Source organism: Myiozetetes cayanensis, unplaced genomic scaffold (assembly GCF_022539395.1).
Source record: "Myiozetetes cayanensis isolate MyiCay16 unplaced genomic scaffold, myiCay2020 scf1, whole genome shotgun sequence".
Taxonomy (NCBI): Eukaryota; Metazoa; Chordata; class Aves; order Passeriformes; family Tyrannidae; genus Myiozetetes; species Myiozetetes cayanensis.
In genome coordinates this window covers 146,695,237-146,708,009 of record NW_026086604.1, presented here as the reverse complement: position 1 = coordinate 146,708,009, position 12,773 = coordinate 146,695,237, and the positions used below count along the sequence as shown (strand labels likewise).

Sequence of the window (12,773 nt, the reverse complement as noted above, 5' to 3'; positions counted from 1 at the left end):
CACTGGCTACCCGAGTGCGTGCTCTGGGGTAAAAGCTGTTTTTAATTGCTATGTAAACTCCTTTTATAACATGGTTATAAGATCACAGAGACAGTTCTGAGCAGTAATTAAAGCATATTTAGCAAATACTAAAAATTGCTCAGCAGGGGAATGTTTAACGCAGACAAGCAGGAAAACAAACAGGTTTTCAGTTGGAATTGCCTTATGACAGAGTTGTGGAGTGCCTGCACAGCAGCGAGTGGGATGGGGCTGTGGGGCTTCTGTAGGACACCAAAAAAAGGGTATGGGAATGAGTTATGTCCTGCATTAGTGCACAAGTGAAAACACTGTGGTCAGACCATGCCTTTGGCAGTGGCCCTCCACAAAGCCTGGTTCACCAGAGGCATCTCAGGAATTTGTCCTAATAGGCTAAAAATACATGTAACTGATGTTCTTTGACTCGCAGAAGTGCCTGACATCGAGCCACACAGGAAGAACGGTGACCAGCAGGGAAGAATGAAATCTGATACTGAGATTCCCAGTCGGTTCTCCTGATGGTTATTGTGGAGCCCGGCGACAGTGACATACTGTGTTATCTCTTTTTATGTTGGGGGAAAAAAGATAGATACTCAACCTGCAAACATTTTAAATGTATATATGTAAGTATATATATATGTATGTACGTATATGTATATATGTAAGTATATATAGATATGTATAGACACACACACACACATCAGCCTTTGTGGGTCCATGGTGCCACTCAGCCTCGTATTCCTCACTCTTTTAATCCCAGTTTGTTCTCCGCAGTGACCACCAGATGTACTCCTGAATGCATCCAGACCACAAAGGTCCAGCTACGGAGCCACGAAACCACAGGGTGAGGGTGCTGGACATCCCCACGAGGGTGCAGGGACGCATCCGCGAACGCTGGAATTGCAGCGTGGAGCAGGCAGAAGGATACACTGGAGAATAGAAAAAGATATTCTCCTCCTCCTCGGAGGCAGCGAGAAGCGCAAACCTCCTGATCCGCCACACCCCAGGGGCTATTTTTAAACACGGAATGCGCGCCTGGGCCCCGCTCCACACCCGCCCTCGGGCTCTGGATCCCCTCAGGGCAGGATCGGGCCCGAGCCCGACGCGAGGCCCCGCGGGCACAGGGACCCTGGAGACGGGCAGCGCTTGATTGACAGCCGCTCCACCAATAGGAGCGGCGGATCGGGCAGGCGGCAGCCAATCACCGCCGGCAGTGCGCCTTAAACCGCCAGCCCCTCCCGCCCCGCGCCTGAGGGAGGGGTCGCTGCGCGCCGCCGCCATCTTGTGTGTGGCATCCCCGCCCTTCCCGTCCTTAAGGACTCCTCCTCCGCCCTGCGCTTTCCATACCTCCCCCTCCCCTCAGTCGCCCGTCCCCCAAGGGCGGTGGTGGCGAACCGAGCCAACCGTGGCGTATCCGCGGTCGTGGCGGCGGGCGGGAGTGTCGCTGAGCCACGCTCAAGATGGCGGCGGGCGGCGCCCCGTCCGCGGCGGGCGGGGCGCGCGCGGGTGACGCGCGGCGCTCCGGGCATGGGCAGGTGGAGGCGGCGGCGGCGGCCGGAGTCGGGCCGGCGGTAGCGGCGGGAGAGGAGGAGGAGGAGGAGGGGGCTCGGCCGGACTTCGGCCGGGGTTCGGGGGGCGCAGCTGGGGCACCCGCGGCGCCTCCTCTCCGCTCCCTCGCCCCCTCGGGGTCGCTCCCCTTCGCGGCGTGGAGGGCGGCGGGCGCGGCGCGGCCATGGCCGAGGAGCCCAGCGCGCTGCCCTGGTCCATCAATAAAGATGACTACGAGCTGCAGGAGGTCATCGGTGAGCGGCCGGGGCGATGAGGGGGTGTTGAGGGGGTGCGCGCAGCCCCTCGCTGAGGGGAGGGGGTGTGCGGGTCTCCGCGGAGGGAAGGGGGGGGTGGCGGTCAGACCCCTCCTGAGCTCAAGGGGATCCTGTCACACACCCCGCGCCGAGGAGTGGGGCTGGGTGATCCTCCACCTCAGCTTTGAGATGGTGTGTCTGTGTGTGTGGGGGGTGTCTGTCTCCCCTGCCCCAAGGGGTCTGGGGGACCCCTGTGCTGAGGGCAGGGTCCTGTCACACACCCCCCCGCGGAGGAGTGTGACTGTGTGACCCCCCCTTCCCGCCCCTCAGCCAGGGTGTGAGGGGTCTGTCCCCCCGCCCCGAGGGCTGTGAAGGTCTGGGGGACCCCTCAGCTGAGGGAGGTCCCTGTCGCGCACCCCGACAAGGAGCGGGACTGTGTTCTGCCCCCACCTTCAGCCTCGGGAGGGTGCGAGAGGCTCTGTCCCCCTGCCCTGAGGGGTGTGAGGGTCTGGGGGGTCCTCTCTGCTGCCCTTCCTGCCGTGTGTGAGGAACCCTCGCCGGAGAACGTGGGGCTGCCCCGTCCCCAGCACAGGGTTGGGGTGGTCGCGGGGTCCCCCCCGCAGTCAGGGTGTTAATCCCTGATCCCTGCCCGCCCCTCTGGGCAGGGTTTGTGTATCATCCTGCCGGGGGGAGCGGGACGGGGTCCGTGCTGGGGTGGGGGCTCTGCTCCCCACCACGGTGTGGTTCGGGGTGTGCTGGGTGTGAGGGGGTCACCAGGAGGGAACTTCGCGGCTTGGCTCGGTCACCCCCATCATTTTGGGGCGGTCACGCCGCTCTCAGCACTTTTGGAGCTCCGCGTTGCTTCGGTCCCTGCGTGGAGGGTCTGGTAGAGCCGCCGAACGAGCCTTTTATCCTGGGATTTTGCTGCTGCTGTGCGTTTTCATTCATTGTCCTCACAGCTCGAGGCCCCAGCCCTTGCTCTCTCCATTAAATGATTTTTTTTTTTTTTTGCTCCTTCCTCACTCTCTCTTGACTTTAAACTGCCCAGTTACCAAAGGCCTCCCGCTGTACTGATTTATTGGCTGTCTCGACCATTTCGTTGGGGTGTGTTTGAGGGATATATTGCTCTGGGGCGAGTGTGTGACACATCAGAGGTGGTGCCACAGGTGACTCTAAGGTCAGTGCCTCCCGTCTCTCTTTCCGGAGGCACAGAATAAAGCAGGAGGTGGCAGGGCAGGCTCCTGGCGAAAGGCTTTTAGGAAGGAGTTTAATTTTTGGAGTAATCTCTCTAAGAGTGCTTTTATTTGAAGTTTCTAAATGACGTAGGGCTGTCATGCCCAGGCTTTCCATCTCTGCCTCGTGGGGAGGCTTGTTTTCTGTTAAGGAAGGTGGGAGAGTTTGTGAGAATGCTGTTTTAAGAGATTAAATACTTGGCATTGTTTAAAAGTAGGAAGGAACTAAAGCTGTGGAGGGGGGGAAATCCTTCTGGAAATCCCTGTTGCTCCGTGGGATCAGGCTTTGTCCTCTCCCTTTGCTTAGAGGGAGCAGCAGTGCTTTAGGAAAGAGACAAACTCTGTAAAGACAGGGAAGGTGTAATCCTGTTGACCAATCCTTTAAACCTTCTCTGGAAAACGTGCCCTGGGGAGGGAGATGTTCGGCCTCCTCGAGGAGCAGGAGATACAGGTGTGGGGAAGAAAGGGCAGAACATGCCACCCATTCACCCATTTCCTGGGGAAGGAGAACTGGATTTGTCCGTGTAGGAAATACTTCCTTTTCTATGGAGAGCCTGCAAAGGGATGCTGTGGTGGCACAAAGTGAGGATTTGGACCTGAGTACCCAAGGACAGGGAGCAAATGGAAAATCTGCCCCTTTGTAGCTGGGGAGCAGGGTGGGATGGGAACAAAAGGGAATGGAAATACACTTCTGCTCTTGGGAGAACTTGCTGCTGGAGACACGTCCCACCTCAGAGTATTAGGAGCACAGAGAGGTGTTGTCTCACTTTAACTGACAGAACTTGGGGAGGAATCAGTAAAAAGTACTTAATTTCTTCCGTATCTTTTCCCTGTCCCTCTGCAAACCGAGTTTCTGGATGTCTCCTGCTCACTGAGGGGTTGTGTTGGCATCCTGGCGGGTGATGGAGCGTACACTGAGATGTGTATATTGCAAACATATGGTTTCTCTTTTTAACTTCCCCGTCCCCCGCCCCCCCTTTACTCATTTCAAACACTGGTGTGTCTGCCAGCGGCCTGGATGGAGATGTGACGCAAGTTTCCTAGCACGTATATGATTTGTGGGACAAAATGTCACTGTGTTAACTGAGCTGGACTGCCTTGCCTCCTGCTTCATGTCTCCTGTAAACCTCAAGGGGTTTTTGGTGGGTTGTTTCTTTTTTTTTTTTTTTTGAGCTCTCTTTACTAACTAGGAGCTGTAAAGGTCTTTCAGCACAGAACAAAGAGGCATCCTAGTGTGGAAGGAGATGAACCTTGCACTGGTGCTTTTAAAGGATTTAACTTGTTTCCTGATGGAAAAAAAAATTACTCTTAAAATTTAGAGTAAATTTTGAGATTACCAGCTCAGCTGTTTTTCCACATCGGAATTAAGGAAATCCTTGTGTATTCTAATTCCTTCATTTGTGCTGATTTTGCCTGAAAATAGCCATATGTGGCTTTTATTGGATGTGGATGGTTCCATACCATCTTGGTGCAGGAATTAAAAGTGCAGGTTTTCTACCTGCAAAGAGAGCTCCTTCTGTAAAACTGCCCTTCTGATTCTGGCTAATACTGTAAAAAAAAAAGGGATTACTCAGCACTGGGGATGACTCATGCCATTAAAAGTATGGATTTAATATCTGTGTTGATTATGCCAGGTTAGTGGTAATAACTGCTGAGTAGCCTCCTTAGGCTTAAATAACTTCTAGTACACTGAATCAAGGAACCTTGATCAGGACGAGAACCTGACTTCAAGTTAAAAAAGGATAAAGTGGAGGTGGGGTAGAAGAAGCAATTTATAAAGCATTTCAGTGACAATGTACCCCCAGAACAGCCATAGTTTTGCAGGTGAATAAGACCTCTGGAGATACTCATATTTTCATGTAAAAAGCAGAATGTAATCTGTGCTGTGCTGGTGGTTGTGAAGGTGGTCAGTCTTCTGAGCGTGGATTGCATATAAATCACTGCACTCTTCTTTTTGAAGCCTGGAAAAAATTCGACCCCATGCTGCTTGTGCTGATCAGATACTCACACACGTGGGTTCCCCTGGATCTCACAATTCCTGTTGGAAATGCTGGTAGCAGTAGTGAAGTTGGTTGGAACTGGGTCATTCTCATTTTGCTACTTTTTTGGAAAGATGAGAGCTGTGCTGGCTGTGGCTGTTTGATTTAGGAGCGTCCCCTCTGCTGCAAACAGCCTGTGCCAGAAGCAGGAGATAAATTAGTGGTGGGAGTGCTCCCATGCTCGGTTCCTGTGCCCTCTCTCCCCTGACAGATTCCTTTGCAGTGAGATGAGGACGGCGCAGGCTGCATGAGCAGATGTGGTGGGAGTTTCTTATCCCCTCAGAAATCAAGCCTAAATTGAAAATTGAAGTTACCATTTACAGAATGATTAGGATTTTTAATGACTGCAGTTCGTGTGGCTTTGGAGTCGGGCTTTGCCTGTGAACACTTTGATGTTTTGGGGTTGAATATATAGGTTTCTAGCCACATTCTTCCCAAGCTCTACATGCAAGCATATGTGGCCTGTGTGGGAGAAATTTTCTTTTGCAGGTACAGAGGAACTTCTTAAAATTAAAATTTCCACTTCCCCAAATTTTGTCAAAATGTCTGTAGTCACCCATCTGGTGCTTGTGGAGTCGTCTCGCGCGCTGAGAAAGCACTGCCATTGAGAAAGAGCAGCCTGTAGGTGCTCACCAGGTACTCACGGGAGTCTGGGGATGTAAAAACCAGGCTGGAATGGGAGGCTCTTGTCCAATGATAACTTTGTAGGTTTCTTTTTTTGGAGCACGGTGTTGATTGCTACCTGTGGTGCCCCTGTGCTGGCTGCACCCAGTTTCACAGGCCTGACTATTTAAAACCCATTCAAGAAAAACGTTACCCTGTATAAAATGTAAGTGCTTGAGCTCTAAATGGAGTGTTTTTGCTTCAGTCTTGGTGCCATATGTTTTGTTTTAGCATTTCCTCGCGGATTCCCACTCCTCCCCCCAGCTTAGCTGAGCAAAATTGATTCCTACACCGTATTCCCAGTATTCAGGCTGCTTAATTCATTTGAAGACTTGCTTTGTGTGCTCATTTTTCCACTTAAAGTTGGTTGAAAATCCGTTGTTATTTTGTATTATGTTAAAGCTTATATAAAATTAATTATTAAATGTAGGTATGTTAAAAACAGTGTGAGTTGTCATTCATAGGATCTTGGACACTGAAGTGGGAGATGCTCAGTGCCAGCTTCTCAGCTTCTTGGATGTAGATGAATATACCTTGTGCGTTCCTGAGTATGAAAGAATACCCAGGCTACTCCTACATCCAGGCTACCTTTCCTTTGGATACTTGGCACATCTCATTCCTGTAGGACCTTTGATACCGTGTCCCTACTAGAACAAGGTTGAAGCGAGTCACTTTTCACCTCTAGGGAGGTGGAAGCAAAAGATGTCTAGTGGTGTGTGTGTGTCTTTGTTTAGTGCTTTTGTTGTTTGTGCCCTGATAGGAAGAAGGATAAAGCAGCAGAGTGAGGACTTACAAAGCCAAGCAGTGGTGAAGGAGCCTGGCTGGGGAAAATATATCCTTGTTAGCCTTGCCTGCTGCTTTGAGGGGAGAGGAGAGAGATCCTGCTGCTTTCAGCTATTCTGGGATATTAAGGCAAAAATCAACGTGGGGTGCTTCATGTGGAAGTAGCTCACACTTTCCTGTGGCTGGTTTCTCTGTAGCAGTTGCACCCAGGACTTTTATGTACTTGTACTGATTGCTGTTTAACACTTTCATTTCTCAATAATCCCATTTAAATAGTTTCAGTGTAATGCAAATCTCTTGGCTGGTGCCTGGACGCTTGGCTGTGCTGTGCTCCTGAGCACACCTGAGGGGTGGATGTGCTGGCTGACAAATGCAAGCCTGGGAGGCTTCTTCCTTCTGCAGCTGATGAAATCTTGAGGACAATCAGCTCTTCCCCAGAACATTTGTCTATTTAAACTTGGCAGCATCTCTCTTCTTTCCGAGTGTTAGCAGCTTGCCCACCAAGCCAGTGTCTAGAGATATAATCTTTTAATAAAAGTTGGAGCTCTCTAAAGTGATGGCAGTAACAGTGGGTCTTATTGCTAATTGTGCTAGTGAGTTGCGAAAAACTGCGTCTTGGTCGAATTTTCTTGGAAGATTTCCCCAGAAATGCACGATATCCGTTGTAAATCTCTGCAGCAGTAAATTTAGTTGTGGACATGCTAATGGAGTGCTTGTAAACTCGGTGTTATTAAACTTTCTTAATAGGGAGAGACAGACTTGAGGGCTTTGTGGGTGTAGAAGAATAGCTGTTGGAGCAGTGGAATTTGGCATTGCAAAATCTTTGAAATATCAGGATGCCGGGACTTTCCAGATGAGTTGAGCCTATTATCCTGCTCTCCCTTTAGAATCAAACAACTGAGACGTAGATATGAAGAACTTGGCTCTCAAAGTTGCTGCAGTTTCCTGTGACTTCACCTAAGGGAGTTCAGCCTTGACATTTCTAAAAAGCACGTGAAACTCTGTCTCTCTTCCTGGCAGCCACACGGGAAAGTCTCGGAGACAGGGTTAGGTCCCTGGCTGACAGGCAGTCCCGGCTCTTTATCAGAAGGTCATCATCGCTCTTGGTGTGTGAGAAGGGATGTGGTGCCTCTGGTATGCAAAATAATGGATATGCTGATAAAGGGAGCTGGGCTAAGAACAAAATCAAACTTGTCTGACTTGAGTAAGACAAGATCACTTCAACAAATGGTGTAAGTACAGCTAAATGACAGCAGGGGTACAGGTACCTGACTGAGTCCGTGGTACTGCTGCAGCATCTCTCATGTTCCTCTCGTGCATGAACATAAAATAAAGAGACTGACCTTGGTGTCGGATTCTGCCAACTGTAGGTTTGATCCCTTAGGTTGTCTGAGAGTGATGTTTGACTTAACACTGCTCATGTGTGGGGTTCTCATGATGATCATCACAGCCTGCATATTCCTTGGTTTTAACCGTATTATGTGGCCCTGTCACACAGTGCAAGAGGTATGGACTTGTGGTCTTCAAGTCTTAAAGGCTTCACAGATCCCACTCGTGAATGAAGCACAGAGTAAATTCAGAGCACTGATTCACTTTCTCACAAAATGACCATTTTACCCAAATCTTCCTTCCACCTCCCATCCATTACAGTTTTATACAGCTTTTACTGTGTGCATGTGAAACAACACCTTAAACTCTTATAACTCAGCCAAATTAAAATGCATTTTTGAGGGAATAAGAAAAGCTTTTCTGAATGAGGTTTTAATTTTCTGCTCTATCCTCTTTGTCTTGAGAGTTTGGGGTGGGGGAGAGAAAAAATTCTTGTTTTGTTTCATTTCACTGTTTCATGCTAAACTGACTTTATAGCATTCTCCCCAATGGGTAGGCAGGAAATGAGCCTATGTAAATTCATTCTAGAAAGAAAAGGCACGAGCAGCTGTTAAAGAATAGTGTGAGTTGAAATACTTCAGTGATCATTTCTTACTGTAGTAAATTCTCCTTGGGTTTTGCCAAAATTTTACTGTTTTATGGTCATGAATGGTAATTTAAGCACAAACTTTACTCTTTTTCCTGCTAGCACCTTGCTATTAATAAAGCTGTGTGGGAGGATGGTGTTCCCTTTTCATCCGTCCACAGAATTAAGTTAAAACTGTGGAGTGAAAATTTGACCTTGAGTACCCACCTCACTTCTGGTGAGATCTGAACTGAGCACGTGGCTTGTCCTGTGGTATCCTCTGCTGACTTGTTGTGTGGAAGAATTGAAGTTGTTTTTCTTCTTGGAGCAAAGTTAATTGACAAAATTTTGCAGTTCATTAGAGGGGAGAGTGTTGTCAGGTAGGAAAACGTCTAAAACAACTAGTTGTGAATGTGGAATTGTATTGAGGTGCTTGTGGTCAGGGTGTGAGATTATTGCATCTTGTGGCAATTTGTGGTATGTTTTGTAAAACTGATGTTTTCCTAAACACTGGATGAAAGCTCCATAGTTACTGTTGGACAGGTTGTGCATTTTCAATTGCAATTGGGTCTGAGTTAGTCTCTTGTTCATTTTCAGTCTTCAGGGTGATTTCCTTCAGTTCCAGGGCTTATTCCAGCTCTTCTGAAAAGAAAGCTTTGAGAACAGTGCAGAGAGTAGTGGAAAATGATGGTATTTGAAAAGTGAGAGAGTGAGTTAATGGCTGTGGGATGCGAGCACTTAGAGAATATTTTTCCTAAGAAAATTAGCTGGTTGTGCTCCAAGCTGGTACCTGTTGAGGGAAGTGGGGCAGCTGAAACTGCAGTTGGGAATTTCAGGCCATCTCCAACTTCAGGCAGGCAACACAATATTAGCTTATCTCGATGGCTTGAAAACTCGTAAATTAAAGACAACGCTTCTTGTCGTGGAGTAAACACCTTTCCTGCAAAATCTACAGGGAGGGATTTCATTATGTCAATTTTCAGAACAAAACCAGAAAGCTACTGTCACTTATTTTGCTGAGACAGTGCTCGAAAGGACTGCCAGGGTCATGGAGCTCAGTTCCGTGCTCCAGCTGATGCCAAATTGTATAATCCCTATCTGAATTAATGGACACTTGTGCTGGGAGGGGCACATGGGGGAATTACCGGCACACGTTCTATTAAACACTGGAACCTCCCTGTGACCCTGTCATCGCTCTGTGAAACAGCTGCCTAATGGATTCCCTACGACAGTGGGAACTAACAATGCCTTGTCTTCTCTAGCACGTGGCTGTGGCCCGGGGGTTTTCTTACAGTGCTCGCTGTACATTCAGGTGTATCTGCAAGGACACTTCCCCGTGAAGGCACAGGAGAGCAGCAGCTTGGTGTCCCTGCTGTTTCCAAACCTTAAAGGTGTTGACTACAAATGTCTCCGATCTGTGATTCCCTAACATCTGTCAGTGGAAATGGAGTCCTTTGGAAACCCGATGTGTTATATGTCTTCATGTCCTAGGCCACTTTTTTGTGAACCTTTCTGACTCTCACCATACAAGGTAGTCGTAAAATTTGTAGAATCATGGGATCATGAAGATTAGAACAGACTTTTAAGATCACCAGGTCCAAGCCTCACCCCAGCACTGCCGTGTTCACCACTAAACCATGTCCCAGAGTGCCACATCCACACTTTTTTTGAACGCTTTCCAGGATGGTGACTCTACCACTTCCCTGGACAGCCTGTTCCAATGCTTGACCACCCTGTCAGTGAAGAAATTCTTCCTGATAACGAACCTGAACCTCTCCTGATACAACTTGAGGCTGTTTCCTTTCATCCTCTCACTTGTTACCCAGGAGAAGAGGCCGACCCTCACCAGGCTGACACCTCCTTACAGGGAGTTGTAGAGAGTGAGAAGGTCCCCTCAGGAGCACCAGGAAAGTTGAAAGGTGAAGCTGTAAGTTCCATCCCTTCACTAAAGTAAAACTTGTCATTGTGGATGCCAAGTGCTGTCTAATAAATAACTTGGTATTAACAGCTAACAAATACCTTGGTATTGACTTCCAGTGAACTGTACTTTGCTGGAAAAAGTATCTTGAGTGTGAATCTTTTTCCTGTTGAAGGACTCACCAATGCAAATCTTATTTGAACACCTGAGGGTCTGATGGAGTGGCAGCTTGAGCACAGTTATTTGTCCAGATCCTAAGGCTCAGGATAGTTCTCATTACTCTTGGTTAAAGAATGTAATTTTGAACCAGTGGGCTAATCTTGTGTGCTGAACAGACTAATAGATGTGGAAAATATTTAGTAGATCAAGATATTCCCTGAAAAGAAAGGATAATAGCCTTCGAGAGAGGACGTATCTGATACTTAAAAGCTTATTTACCTAAAATAACCACGGTACTATCAAACATCTGCACTGTATGCAGACAGATTGTTCTATTAAGTGGAATCCCGGCCAAATAAAATATCCTCTACAGTTGACAATTACATTTGAGACAGAGTTCAGAGATAAAGGTTGGGAAGGAAGAAAGGAGAGTGCTGGCTTGGCTACTGTACCAGCACTATGTTTTGAGCCTTGGTAATACCTGATGACAGACAGCATGATATTTACATTGCTGCATATACCGTAAAGGCAACTGACAGTGATTAAAAGGGAAGGATGAACCTTCTCCGCTAAAATTGCTGTGTTTGGAAATGAGATGTTTGAGCCTGCTTTCCATCGTGTAGAATTAACACTGCATAGCTGCAGTGCCCTTTAAATTAGGCAGGGATGTTGGCACGAAATCAAATAAATATAATTGGTTTCAAACTGAAAATCTAATTTAGGCATGCTAATAGCATCTTAAGTAAATGTGGCAGGTCACGCAGGACTTGTGTAACTGGCCCTTGGAGCTTACTGTAGTTACTGGTGTGGAGAAAATGGTCTCAGAGGTGTTCCCCAAATCACCTGGGCACCTTAGGCAGCTGGAGGGTGTGTCCTTAAAGGCATCACTGAGATGTGTGCTTGTCTGGACTAACTTGGGATATCCTGGGGGCTGCAGGAGGTTGGGCACACCGCCAACAGCAACACCCTTCTGTCCATGCTTCAGTGTTTGCAGTGGAAATGTTGGGGGAGTGTCAGATGGGCTGATACTTGTCCCTGGTAATCCTTCTCTTAGCTGATACCTTCTGTGGCCAGTGGCTTCTCCTCCTGTCTTTTTTTTTCCTTGCATCTCTTTTCTGGTGTGGAGTGTGATGCTGGGGGGCTGCAGTTCTTTGTCGTAGGGAGGCAGTGGAAAGCCTGACTCAGCTGAATGTGCTGTAGGCTGGTGACTGCTGGTTAAATCACACAGCAGAGTGACCCAGTGTCAGCTTGGTCAGATATCTTACTGGCATGCTCTGCGTGGCCAACCCTATTCCTCACCCTCTGTTCTAGTCCTGGCCTGTGTTACATTGACAGGCTGATCATTTGCTCTCCAAACCTGTCACTTCCTTGCTTAGTCTGTGAGGATTCTCAACCGGAGTGTTTGCCAAAGGTGGAAGGCAGATGACGTTTTTCTGTGTTCGGGGCCTAAGAGATATCGAAAGAGTTTTGAGAGAACAATGCGGTGTGGGGTGGGGTGAAAATTTCCATAAAGCTCCCCTTCCTTTCTGCAGAAACCTTGGCATTGAGTCATTTAGATTACAGTAGCTAGATCTCCCTCCAGCTTAGAAATCAGTGTCATTTATTTATTTATAGTTTAGAGTTCAGTGGGGCCATGGGGAGATGTATCCAGCTGTGGGTGTTGCCCATCAGTTGCTGATGGCTCTGCAAATAACATTGGACTTCTTACAAGTGCCTGGATGTGGATTTGTGTTCTTCCTTCTGAGTCTGAGATGCAAGTTAAAGACTTGGGCGATAAGTCTGCAGCATCATCTGTTTCTGTGTTGATGGACCACTGGATGGGAAGCCTGTTCAAACAAGTGCTGGCAGCACTGTGGGATCTTTGCTGGCTTATCATCCCTCTCCACTGTACACAGAGCACTGGGAATCTTGAGAAGTGCATTGTCTTACATGGGCAGAAACCTCCGAGCTCTGGACACAATGTGTGGTTTTCAGTGGTATTGTCAACAGTGAGAGCTCTGTCAAGACGGTGAATAACTCACTGTCATCAAGTTTATGTGCAGTTCAAATATTTTGGCTCTATTTCTAATCAGGCAGTGGAGTTTCAGAAATATGCTTCTCCTTATTTTCTGAAATTCTTTGAACATGCTGGGCTAACACTGGAATATCAGTTGTCTGTTGGACCCTGCTGGTGCTGACATGAATTGAGCAAAGACCCAGGCTTTGGGG

The 12,773-nt window shown here is 48.1% G+C and overlaps 1 protein-coding gene across 1 annotated transcript in view; it reads left to right on the top strand.

Moving 5' to 3' along the window:
- The first annotated feature begins 1,650 nt into the window (after window positions 1–1,650).
- The window catches only part of OXSR1 (oxidative stress responsive kinase 1), a 90,129-nt gene continuing 79,006 nt past the window's right edge, over window positions 1,651–12,773 (top strand). The window contains exon 1 of the mRNA XM_050319421.1: window positions 1,651–1,817. Within this exon, the coding sequence (XP_050175378.1) occupies window positions 1,748–1,817 (70 nt within the window). The 5' untranslated portion in view covers window positions 1,651–1,747. The remainder of the gene's footprint in view (window positions 1,818–12,773) is intronic.